At 46.6% G+C, this 13338-nt stretch overlaps 1 protein-coding gene across 1 annotated transcript in view; it reads left to right on the forward strand.

The window, feature by feature from the left end:
• The window catches only part of uggt2 (UDP-glucose glycoprotein glucosyltransferase 2), a 45661-nt gene extending 33259 nt beyond the window's left edge, over window positions 1–12402 (forward strand). The window contains exons 32-40 of the mRNA XM_084442980.1: window positions 1514–1634; window positions 2214–2307; window positions 2542–2626; window positions 3341–3523; window positions 4826–4986; window positions 9408–9522; window positions 10090–10206; window positions 11192–11357; window positions 11532–12402. Of these exons, the coding sequence (XP_084299106.1) occupies window positions 1514–1634; window positions 2214–2307; window positions 2542–2626; window positions 3341–3523; window positions 4826–4986; window positions 9408–9522; window positions 10090–10206; window positions 11192–11357; window positions 11532–11554 (1065 nt within the window). The 3' untranslated portion in view covers window positions 11555–12402. The remainder of the gene's footprint in view (window positions 1–1513; window positions 1635–2213; window positions 2308–2541; window positions 2627–3340; window positions 3524–4825; window positions 4987–9407; window positions 9523–10089; window positions 10207–11191; window positions 11358–11531) is intronic.
• The last annotated feature ends 936 nt before the right edge of the window (window positions 12403–13338 follow it).

Here is a 13338-nt window from a genome sequence, read left to right on the forward strand (position 1 = left end):
GGATCATTTACATGGATCCTTTCCTTGAATACTCAGCCAAAGACACACATCTTGTCCTTCAAACTAGGTGACTCTAAGAGGCTGGACTTTAGGCTGCAGAGAGAGGGGGAGAGAGAGAAGGAGAGAGAGGGGGAGAGAGAGGGCGAGGGTTTGGTTCACCTCCAGCGTTCCTGGTGGATTCTGTTCAGGCAGAGTGGTGGCTGGGAGGGGTCCTTCTAGAGGTGTTGACATTCTGCTCAGGCAGTGGTCCAATTGGAGGGGTCCTTCCAGAGGTGTTGACATTCTGCTCAGGCAGCCGCTCGGTTGGCAGGGTCCGTCCAGAGGTCCAGATTATCTGCTGCGTGTTTCTCGCCCGTCCGACTGCTAAAGCTGCTTATCTGAGGGTCCCGCTGCGCTCACCAGACGGTATTATCTGGCCCTCGCAAGGGAGCGCTCCCCCGCCCCTCCACCGCCCCCCTCCCCCCTCCCAAAACGGCTGGCTTAGCCGCGGCAAGCCCCAGCGGTCAGCACACTCTAGCAGGGGGACACTCTGGCTCTCAGCCCTCTGCTCTGCCCAAGCACTGAGACAGGGAGGAGATGGAGAGAGAGAGAGAGGGGGAGAGAGAGGGAGAGAGAGAGAGAGAGAACAGTGAAACAGAAGCAGAGAGAGAGAGGGAGAGAGAGAGAGAGAGAGGGAGAGAGAGAGAAAGACAAGGGAGAGAGAGAGAGAACAGTGAAACAGAAGCAGAGAGAGAGGGGGGGAGAGAGAGGAGGAGAGAGAGAGGGAGAGAGAGAGGGAGAGAGAGGGAGAAAGAGAGGGAGAGAGAGAGAGAGAGGGGGAGAGAGAGAGAAAGACAAGGGAGAGAGAGAGACAGAACAGTGAAACAGAAGCAGAGAGAGAGGGGAAGAGAGAGGGAGAAAGAGAGAGAGAGGGAGAGAGAGAGGGAGAGAGAGGGAGAAAGAGAGGGAGAGAGAGAGAGAGGGGGAGAGAGAGAGAAAGACGAGAGAGAGAGAGACAGAACAGTGAAACAGAAGCAGAGAGAGAGGGAGAGAGGGAGAGAGAGGGAGAAAGAGAGAGAGAGGGAGAGAGAGGGAGAAAGAGAGGGAGAGAGAGAGGGGGAGAGAGAAGGAGAGAGAGGGAGAGGGAGAGAGAGAGAGGGAGAGAGAGAGGGAGAGAGAGGGGGAGAGAGAGGGAGAAAGAGAGGGAGAGAGAGAGGGGGAGAGAGAAGGAGAGAGAGAGAGGGAGAGAGAGAGAGAGCGAGAGAGGGATGGATGGATGGAGCTGCCACCGGCCCCGAGCTGCGGAGCTTGAGAGACGGGGAGGTGACCCAGAGAGACCAGGGGAGTCGGAGCGAGGCGGAGTGAAAGAGAGAAGGGTGGCCTCAGCCTCTCTCTCTCTCTATCTCTGTCTCTCTAGTCTTATTAAGATGAATAGTTCATAACGAGCGCGCACCACTGATTATTTCACTGTAATTAGCCTACACCCTGTCCTAAACGTGTTTGGCGCCCGGTTTTGACTGCGAGGACCTTGCAGATTGAGCGGAGGACCCGGGCGCATCCTATCCAGTTCCACCACAGCCTCTGGTGGGAGGAAACCATAAACCCCTCCTACTATCCCAAGTGCCCCGGCACGCCTGCGTTTGCTAGAGCTTATGGTGCGTTCGTTTGTGGTCGGAGGTGGCAAGTCGCAAGTGGCAAAACACCTACCTCCTCCGACCTGTGTGCATTCGAGCTATAGCGAATGATACGATGATGATATGATATTGATGTCAGCCGGCAACTGGGGGCTGAGAAACATATCCGAATTTGCGACGAGGAAGTGCGAGTTCATGCGGCGTTTTATTTAATAATTCCTAGTAGCAAGTCGCAATTTGCCACCTCCCAGTTATAAACGAACGCACCATTATAGCAATTTGATTGACTGTGTCCTAAATCGATTTTCCAATAGCAGCCAATAGGTGAGGGACAGGAGCTACAGAATCAGGGTCTTCCTGAACGAGTATTTGATTATCAATCAATACTTTATTGATTCATAATCAGTTGTTGTTGATTTGACGTGTGTGCATGGACGCAGAAGGGACTGTTTAAAAGTTTTGTTTGGCGTCATGCATGTTCTGCTCGGAAACGTGTCATCGGTTGTCAGTGTTTCTGCTCCAGGCTGTGATGTAGACGTGTCTTTGTGAAAGACGGCGCCGGCGCTCTTATGTAACGCCCGGTCCTTTACAGCATCACAGGTGGATCCGCCTCCGACGCCGGAGACAAGAAGAGGGAGGATGTGCTCAACATCTTCTCCGTGGCCTCGGGCCATCTGTACGAGCGCTTCCTGAGGTGGGTCGCCCACACACACACACACGCGCACACACACACACACACACACACACGCACACACACGCACGCACACACGCACACACGCGCACACACACACACACACACACACACACACACACAGCTGCTCTGGAGGTCCGGTGCATGCCTTGCGTTTTATTATCCCTGTTCCTCTGGGACTCACCCCTACTGCCCCCCTCTCTCCCCTACCGCCCCCCCCCCGTCCCTCCCTCCCAGAATCATGATGCTGTCTGTTCTGCGCCACACCGACACCCCTGTCAAGTTCTGGTTCCTCAAGAACTACCTGTCACCCTCTTTCAAGGTAAGCGACCGCCGGCACGACTCTGAAAACTTTCTGCCTCCGCTGCCTGGCGGTGATAAGGTTCTCCCGGCGCCGCTCGGCCCCCTGGGAGAAGTGAGATGTGTTTGTGTTGCGGGATGAAAGGATCTGTGGGAGGCCTCCTGCTTTGTGATGTTTAGAGCTTTTTCAAATCTCCTCCTCCTCCTCCTATAGGGGTGAGTCCACAGAGCGTGGACGCCCACCGAGCCGGCGTACGTAGCGGAGATGGTAAAGAGAGACCCCAGGAGAGAGGGAGTGTTAGGAACGTTAAGAACGTTATGCGTTTGGAAGGCTTTCATTATTTATGAAACGTTCTACAAGATCAGAATATTTCATACCTCGAAGGCATTTTGGAAATCTCCATTACAAAGTGTCTTAAATTTAGTGCGTGATGCGTTGGCACAGCCGCTCAGCCTTCCGGCGCAGTTTTTCGGCAGGTTTTGTTTCTCGATTTACCGAGCCGACAATTGAACTTACAAACCAGTTAAATATGCCTGAGAGAGCCTAGTCGTATTGATATCCTGGCGCGTTTACCGGGGCCCCAGCGAGGAGGGAGATGCAGTAGTCCAGGCGGGAGATGACCAGGGCCTGGATGAGCACCTGCGCTGTTTGGTCAGTGAGGAAAGGGCGAATCCTCGTGACGTTGTAGAGCAGGGTTCTGCAGCAGCGTGTGACGGATGTGCTGCGTGTTCCCAGGAGTCCATCCCCCACATGGCCGAGGCGTACGGGTTCCAGTATGAACTGGTTCAGTACAACTGGCCCCGCTGGCTGCACCAGCAGACGGAGAAGCAGCGCCTCATCTGGGGCTACAAGATCCTCTTCCTGGATGTCCTCTTCCCCCTGGCCGTAGACAAGATTATTTTCGTGGACGCAGACCAGGTATTTTAGTCAGCGATACGTACAACATTTCTAATGAACTTAAAGGAGAATGCTCGTTTTTGACAACCTGGACCTTATTTACGGCATATTATAAGACGTTTGACTCACCGAGATCACTTTGTTGTAATTTGGAGGCCTGTAGAAGAAATGTAAAATCCAGTGCGAGCCAAGTATATCCATGTAATGGCGGCGGACGGGGCACTGAGAATGCAGCTTCTAAAAAAATCTATTTTCTGTCGCAAAACGGTTGTTTTCATCAATCTGTTTTTATGAATCGCTAGTTGTGCTAACATAGAGCGAGGGCTTGTTGTGGTTGTTCACATGCCTCTGTAATATGATCTTTAGAAACGTCTTTAGAAGCGAAATGGCTTCCCCACTTGCTCCAGCACGCATGCGCACAGGTTGTCAAAAACGAGCATTCTCCTTTTATGTGAATGGGTAGCCTGGCTTTGCCAGACCCGATTCGCGAAAAGGCGAAGGGTCTGGAAATTCTCCGTTCATTTTCGATTTCCAAGGGTGTAATCAATGTGCGGTGATCAAAATACCTCTAGACACGATTGGATAGACCTGTAACCAATCAGAGCAACGAAATCCATCTTGGTTGTTTACAAAAATACCTCAACGGCACTCCTCTAGTCATATCAAACCCCAGCCCATATTAGATAAATGGTTCTGATTGGCCCGGTCAAGAACAGACCGGGTGGAAATATGTCCGAACAGGAGTGTTACCAGACCTGATCTGTGGAGAGAAATAGAATAGGGCATTTCTTGTTGTAAAAAAACCCTTACAGTAAATCTCTGAGATTAAAATCGGACGATGTATGCTTATCAGTTGTGGTTTATATTAACAAGCAGTGTTTGCAGAGCTGTTCATGTACTGCTGCAACTCTCCGTTCTTTTAAATCAAGACTGAAGACTTTTCTTTTTACCGCTGCTTTTTATGAAATGAAATAATTATTCACTCATACACTGCACTGTAACTTTTATTCCCGTATTTTATTTTTCCTGCGTTTTGTTTTAAATGTCCTTTTTTTGCATTTGTTTTATATGATCTTTTATGTGTTGCACTTTGTCTTGATGCTTTTAATGTCTCATGTAAAGCACTTTGAATTGCCTTGTTGCTGAAATGTGCTGTACAAACAAACGTGCCTTGCCTTGCTGGTTGTAAGCGCCTTGCCTTGCTGGCTGTAAGCGCCTTGCCTTGCTGGTTGTAAGCGCCTTGCCTTGCTGGTTGTAAGCGCCTTGCCTTGCTGGTTGTAAGCGCCTTGCCTTGCTGGTTGTAAGCCTCTCGTCTGTTCACAGATAGTGCGTGCTGATCTGAAGGAGCTGAGGGATCTGAATCTCGAGGGCGCCCCCTATGGCTACACCCCGTTCTGCAACAGTCGAAAAGAGATGGAGGGCTACCGCTTCTGGAAGACGGGCTACTGGGCCTCCCACCTGGGAAACAGGAAGTACCACATCAGGTACCGAGCTCTGCTTACAGGAAGTACCACATCAGGTGCTAAGTTCTGCTTACAGGAAGTATCACATCAGGTACCAATGGTGCGTTCGTTTGTGGTCGGAGGTGGCAAGTCGCAAGTGGCAAAATACCTACCTCCGACCTGTGTGCATTCGAGCTATAGCGAATGATACGATGATGATATGATATGATATTGACATCAGCCGGCAACTGAGAGAGAGCTGCTACAGGGAGCCAGTGTAGAGAACGGAGAAGGGAAGTTGTGTGGGGGAACTTGGGGTGGTTGAACACCAGGTGAGTTTCTGGACAAGTTCCAGAGGTTTAATGGCTGACACCGGGGCCCCAGCAAGGAGGGAGATGCAGTAGTCCAGGCGGGAGATGACCTGACGTTGTAGAGCAGTAATCAGAGAGAGTATAACAGATGTGATACAGGTATGTGCTGAGAACGACAGTAGGTCATCCAGGGTCACACCCAGATTCCTCGCAGTCCGAGTTGATATCATGACTGTGTCCTCAGTGGTGATGGCCAGGTTACAGTGCAGGCAGCCCTTCCCTGGGAGGAACAGCAGTAGTTCAACTATTTAATAATAATAATATGCCTATTTAATAAAACAGAAGCGTCTCAGTAAAATTGAAAGGAAAAAATGTTTTCTCTCTATATTTGAAGAATGAACGCACTTGGAAGCATTGACATTTTACAGCACACAGTGAATGACAGTTGGTTTAGCATTCATCACTTATTTACTTTTCTTGAAACATTCATCACTTATTATTATTACCTGTCCTTTGCCTGCTCACCGATAGACTGGTTTCAAATGAGCTGTGAGTCTAGAAGACGCAGAGGGTGACCTTACCAGACAGATTAGCTCCTCAGAAAAGCTTTCCATTTTCAAATCTTTTTCTTTTCTTACAGCCATGATATGTATTCTATCCTTAGCGCTGTGCCTCTGGTTGGGCTTGGATTTTGTCTTCTTTGACAGCCCATATGTGTTATTCATCGCACTCTGTGGGACAGCCAGGCAAGCAAAGAGCCTTATATTGCTATCACCGCACCAGAGGAACTACAGAGATTAGCTTGGACTGGTTTAACCTCAACATTGCCTTTCCTGCACCTTCATATCTGGGGAGAATACACAGGCATGGAGGAAATGGTAAAAGGAGACGAGGATAATGTTGTGTTTACCGAAGGGTGCTGGTCCGGCGCCAGGTGGGCGTGGCGCGAGACGCTGGCGGGTTTGAAGCGGGCTAATCAGCGGACGCCCGCCAGGTGGGCTCAGCGGGCCTGCCTGCCGGAGGGGTCCTCAGAGGGGAGGCCGGCAGGGAGTCGGGATGATTTTATTGGAAGCCAGTGGGGGAGCTGCAGGGGGAGGGGGGAGGACGGGATGAGCCACGGCGCTGAGCTCTCTCCCCCTCTCTCTGTCTCTCGCTGTCTCTCTCTGTCTCTCTCTCTCCCTCTCTCTCTCTGTCTCTCCCTCTTCTCTCCCCCTCTCTCTGTCTTTCTCTCTCTCTCCCTCCCTTTCTCTCTCTCTCCCTCTGTCTCTTCCGCTTCTTCTCTCCCTCTGTCTCTTCCGCTTCTTCTCTGCCTCTCTCTCTCCCCCTCTCTCTGTCTCTCTCTGTCTCTCTCTCTCCCCCTCTCTCTCTGTCTACCTCTCTTCCTCTCTCCCTCTTCCCCTCTTTTCCTCTTGTCTCCTTCTTTCTCTCTTCCTCCTTCTCTCCCTCCCTCTCTCTCTGAGTCAGACAGACAGACCTGATGATAGGGTCATTAACATCATGCTACATCTGCTCATGGAGACATCTGAGACATTCATTTTGTGGTGTTCAGATTTTCCCCATTTCTGAACTGAAGGGATTTGAGATGGACCAGTGTACGTATTTGTTCATGCATTCATTCGTCCATCCGTCCGTCTGTCCGTCACACATGTACCAAAGTCCATTTTAGTTCATTTTTCCCATTGCAAAGTACATTTTGCTTTGTACATAAACCTGTGAGAATTTGCAGTAGCTGCAACCAAGTGCGAGCAATAGAGTACTGTTGACGTTCGTTGTCTTTTGTCATTGTCCTTATTTAGCTCTGCGTTGTGTTTTGATGACAATAAAAGACGGCCCCCAATCTCACACAATACCACACAGTCCAGTGTCCCTTTTCCAGGTGTATTCCAAATGAATCTCTCCAACACGGGATTTGAGCCTCAAGCAAAAGAGGTTTATTACAGAAGGTTTAACATACAAAAGACGATGGCATGGTCTAATGCACAGATGACCTCTCTGTATGCTGTCTGGACCCAAATCAAAGTATTGGTCTCGTTGCAACGTTCTTATGTGGTTTGAGTGTCCCCCCCTCCCTCGTCTCTTCTCCGATAAGACTGTCTCTGGTCTCTTCTGTGGCCTTGTCTGGTCACGTTATCCTACGCCGCCTCGGCGCCCAGGTCTCTATCTCTAACCACAACAATGGTGTTTGGCCCAGAGTGTACCAGCCATGGAATGTCTTTATCTCATAAGTCTATGGAAGAGGGACACCGTTTCTTACCGAAAACTCAAGCCGACAGCCAAACTCAGAGGTCAATCATCATAATTAGGAAATAGCTAACAGGATCATATTAAAAGGCATTTCTCTGAAAATCAACAGTACGCTACAAGCATTTTCGATCTGACTGAATCTTCTCTCTTGTCTAATTAGTGGATTAATAAGAGCTGAGGTGCCACAATGATTTAGAAAAAAATCACACCCAGGTGGTGAAGTAAGCAGTACACGTTTATGGGCATTGTCTATTGCCCTCTAGTGTGCAACGGTGTTGGCTACTCCTGGTTGGTCTAAATCTCATGCTATGATTGGACCCACGTGGCCACTCGTCTCCTATAGAAGCAGCTGCACGCACCTTGAATTTGATTCAGTTTTTGTCCCATTGAAATAAATGATGGAACGTTCAGTGTTGAGTGGTGGCAGTTGGGGATTTGAAAATATTCACACATTTTGTAAACTGCTGCCACTCCTACAATTTCCACAGTAATTACACATTATACATCAAAAGGTTCAGATTATCATGCTGTCTCTCACATTGAACCGACCAACCGACTGACCTCACAAATGCTCTTCTGGATGAATCGGCAGAAAATCCCACAGACACACAAAATCTTGTAGAAAGCCTTCCCAGAAAAGTGGAAGCTGTTATAGCTGCAAAGGGGGGACCAACTCCATATGAATGCCTATGAATTTAGAATGGGATGTCATAAAAGCTCCTGTAGGTTTAATGTGTAGGTGGCCCAATACAAGGCCAGAGTTAGTACACAGCTGGGAGATTAACCCTATTATTTAAGAACCAATCACTTTTCTTGTCCCATGGTTCTACTGTAGCTACAAGGACCAATCACAATATGGGGTTTCTGGCCATCACTACTCGGACCATACACTGCAGTACAAAGACCTAGATTAAACAGTCTTCATTTAAAAAGCATTTTAAGCTGTATCAAATCCATTTTTATTTGTATAGCGCATTTCATACACAGGCAGTACAATGCGCTTTACAGAGAGGAAAGGAGGGGAGAATGTTCTGGAAGATCCGACCCCTTGTTTTCCAGAGGGAAACGATAACAGTTGACCCTCAGGGCCAGAGAAGGGGATTTGTAGTTATCATTAAGTCCATTTGGTGTCGTAGTATTGAGTGTGTATTTCCACATTTCCCTCTGGGCCAGTTTCTTCAGAATATCACCCGGTGGGCATCGAGACTTTCTCAATCCCACAGAATTTTAATGAAGAGGGTGAATTTGCTTCATCGTATGCTTCAGCATAATGTTTTGTAATTGCATAATCCATATTGCCTGTACGGATAGCAGTTTTGTACTCCAATATAAATTGTGTGAGGGGCTGTTTGGTTTGTCCAACGTAACCTAGACCACAGGGACATACATGTAGTAACATGTAAATCACGAGTAGACTTAGTTTATACATTTCTGAATAGGAATTGTTCTCCCAGTGTGAGGATGATTGAGTGATTTATTTGTTGCATCGTTGCAGCAAGCACAGAGACCACACTGTTTGAAGCACATGCCAGTGTCTCAAGTGTTTATTTTATTCGTGAAGCACAATGATTATACTCAGTAGAGAAACAAGCTCGAGTTCGTTGTTTGTGTTTTATACAACAGGTCAGTAGCCTCGTGAGACCATCCTGATTGAGCGAGCTCACATTCTGTTTCTCTCCCAGGATTGTACAGTATGTAATATAGAATTGCGTTCCATGAGTTTTCGGTAGATGGAGGTGTGAATAGCTCCAGTTTCATCTTTGTATATGGTTAGATACAAATAATTTAATTGATTTTATGTGCTGTGTTCACAGGTGAATTTCAGGAAATGTTTTTGTTTACTGTTAATGTTTACTGTTTACATCTGGCTTGTTGTGACGGTAACTGAGGCCCCTCCCCCTTCTCCAGTGCGCTCTACGTGGTGGACCTGAAGAAGTTTAGGAAGATAGCAGCAGGAGACCGACTGCGTGGTCAGTACCAGGCCCTGAGCCAAGACCCCAACAGCCTGTCCAACCTGGACCAGGTGAGTCCTGCTCCACCCTGACCAGCCCAGAGTCCACCTTCACCAGGTCACACATCATCAATCAATCAATCAAAGCTTTATTAGTATAGCGCATTTCATACCCAGAGGCAACACAATGCGCTTTACAGAGAACAAGGGAGGTGGGCATACGACCCACCCCTACATATTCCAGAGGGAAGCAAAAAACCAGTATCACCCGGGGGCCAGAAAAGTGAGCTGTAAAAATTCTTCCCTGACCCCTCTCAACAAGGCGATCGAGCAAGCTCCAGGAGTGTGTTTGTCTACCAGCTAAGAACATTTATAAAGCAATACATTACATTAAATTACATTTTCAGAGTAAGAGAGGCTAAGAAAGCATCATAGGAGAGACATGGCAAATACTGGTGTGTGTTTGCTATGGCCCAGGCCTAAAGCCGGAAGTGGGCTGGTGTATGTCTGTGTGTACGTGTGTGTGTGTTTACTAAATGCTACGTCTATCATCTGGACTGCTGCTAGGGGTTTCAGTGCTGTGATGATCTACAGTTGGATGTTTTGTGCCGAGCCTGTTTTATGCTTCCATCCTGGTAGGACCTGCCCAACAACATGATCCATCAGGTAGCCATCAAGTCCCTGCCTCAGGAGTGGCTGTGGTGTGAGACCTGGTGTGACAACGCCTCCAAGGCCACCGCCAAGACCATTGACCTGGTAGGTTCCACACTAGTCTGGCTCAATGGATGTAGGTTTTGGATACAAGCCTCTCATTGGTGTTGCTCACATCCAGCAGCACCAATCAGATTCATTCCCCGACAGCATTTTTTTTTTTTTTTTACAAAACAAAAAACAAGCTCAGTGCTGCCAAGACGATTGTGATTGGTTTAAAGAAATCCAGTGTTTTCCCCGCCAATCACAGAATGATCATGGAGTGCAGTCAGACCGTTTTCCAGCACAAAACGAACTGTGGAGAAAGGTGTGGCTATGCGAGACTAGGTCCACACTCCTCAGATGAGATCCAGAAAATCTCCCACCAGGTTAACAATTAAAAAAATGTGATCAACCTAGTTGATTTCCAGTACTGTACTAGGCTGACCGTATAGATACTGTATGATCACAGAGTTAATTATGTAGACACAGACAACGGTATTCGTAGGGAATGTCTCCAGGCTAACATTTTAACATCAGTCAAATAGAAAGCTGTCACATCACGACTTGGGAGGCCCATGTTTACTGGCTCACACCGTCCAAAATAGGAGCCGACGTTCTCACCTGCTCTTTGCCTGCCTTTGTCTACCACCGTCTGCTTCTTCCAGGGAGAAACCTCTTTAGAGTCGAGGCTGAAGAGAAAGCCTCCATGTTCTGTTGCAGGGTTCAGTATTTCTCTGCTAACAGTACACATATTTTTGGTGATGGCATTGAGGAAATAAAGGCACCTGTAATATTACTTCCATCTCCTGAAGTAATTCGGAACATTGTTTGAATTATTTGTTGTGGGAATATTGGATAGTCTAAAGGACTGGGAAGTGAAGACTTTTTCTAACTGGTCTACGGGACGCTACTCGGAAACGCTGCTCCATGAGAGAAAGACTAATGTCACTTTAATGGAGCAGGAAATCAAATCAGCTTTAAATGGGCTTGTTGTGAGGAAGTCATTTTGGTGGCATGACTGATGCGTTTCTCTGCTTCTCTGGTGCAGTGCAATAACCCCAAGACCAAGGAGCCCAAGCTAAGTGCGGCGGCCAGGATCGTGCCCGAGTGGGTCGACTACGACAACGAGATCAAACGGCTACTGAGACGGGTGCAGGAGCAGAGACACGCAGACACACGGAGCCCAACGCCGCCACCCTCGCAAGACAAGAAAGGTCAGTGAGGGAGGATGGACACTAAATGGCTCTTTTTCTACCCAATACACACATGAAGTAATGTGCATGTATTGACTCAATGCATTGTAGACATTTGTCTTGTACAGTTTCGGTGCCTATTTATCACAATGTTGACTAATCGTGTCTAATTAGCCTTGTTTGCTTACTTTGCAGGCGGCCAAAGAGACGAGCTCTAGTGTTTGACCACGATGTGCGGAAGGAAGAAGGGATTTGGTTTTCACCCGGTCCTCCTGTGAAGCTTGAAAGACTACCACTGTACAAACATGTACATTTACCCACTAGGCCATCAAAAAGGGCAGGAACATTTCCGAAAGGTTGATGGAAATTTTCCATATGAAATTTTGCCTAGGCCAATTCTAAGATGATCTTGTTTTTACTTTTATGGAGGAGAATGGATGATTTGATGATGGAATATTGAAGAATAATTCAATCAGTGTATAGAACTAGAATTTACCCCATACAAAATTCCCCAAAATAAATTCCAGGAATTATGTAAACCTACTGGCATTTAGGGAGGAAAGAGATAAATATTGACATTTTTAAAGATTTCATACAGCTTTCTATTCTGGGAATCTGCGTCTTACACCAAAATCAAACATGTGATGTGCTCTTTATCTGCAGTAAATATCAACACTACAGAACGTGCTTTGCTTTATGACCTTGTTAGTGTGATATACTCTTTATCTGCAGTAAATATCAACTCTCCAGACAATGCTGTCCATAATGGTCTTAGTGTGAAGGACAAGAAGAAACCACACGGTTAACAATAGGCTACAGGACTAGAGGCATAAACTGTGTGATTGGTGATTAGCAATGATTGCACTGATGCTGTATGCAAAGAATCTGATCAATAAGGCATGTACCTAAGCTGATATCAGGTCCTAAGAGCTATGTATGAATCGGCAAGTATTATTTTTATTTTAATATTATGCACAATTCTACATCATAATGTCTACACATATTCTACGCCTGGGTTTTATACAGAGAACCAACTGCTTTGTATAAATTATAAGATACACTGCTACTTCAGAGGTTTTTCATTTGTTATCTCAACTGGTATTCCTTTGAAAGAAATATCCCAAACCCCAAAAAGTTAAAGCATCAAAGTTTAGAGGTATATATTTTGAAAATTGTCTTGCTCTGCTCACAAATCGTGTGAGGTTGTTATTTATGTGTTGTGTTCAGTCGGCTACATTGCTGTATCGGAGCTGCTGTAATCGCTGAAGATGACGAGGACAAAAGGGCCCCCAGTTCTCTGGACGAGTGCTTAAAAACAACCATTTCTCTTTTCCGTGCTCTGTTTAGTGATCGTAGGTGTGCAGATCAAGCTCACTTTAGCTGTAATAAGTGAGAGAGGGACAGATCGCAGTCATAGTTCATTATGTAAAAGAAAGGTAACCATGATGTTTAATTTGGGATTATTAACCATTGTTTACATAAGTCTGTCATGTTGGTCAAAGTATGTGTTCAGTTGTTTTCAATGCCTTGAAATGCACAAACTGATTTTATCTCAGGAATGAAGTAGGAATTGATCCAATTTGGAACATTGTAAGTATTGTACTTGTTACTGTTTTGTCTTAACAGCCCATAGAGAAGAATAATGAGATGAGAATCAGTTCTAACAGTGCTCTGCTCTCACCTCAGTGTCAAATTAAGGTGTTTTTGTCAAGGTAACACTCATTTCAAGTTGGAGAAATAAAGTATTTGCTACCGAAAGTTGTTTGATCGCGTGCCATGAACCATTGTGTGATTTGAGTGTGATTTGTGTTTCATAAGGTTTAGAGCAGATTTAATTTACCTTAGGGAAAAGAAGAGTGAGTTTGCCAGTTGTTACTTGAGGTGTATTTAACGTGACAGTAATGTCTCCAACTAAAATGTGTACATATATTTCAGGATAGGGTGCATTCTAAAATAAGGTTTTCAAAAGATGACTTTCCAAAGAAAAGTGGTCTCTTGGCAC

This window comes from Borostomias antarcticus, assembly GCF_949987555.1.
Source record: "Borostomias antarcticus genome assembly, chromosome: 9".
Taxonomy (NCBI): Eukaryota; Metazoa; Chordata; class Actinopteri; order Stomiiformes; family Stomiidae; genus Borostomias; species Borostomias antarcticus.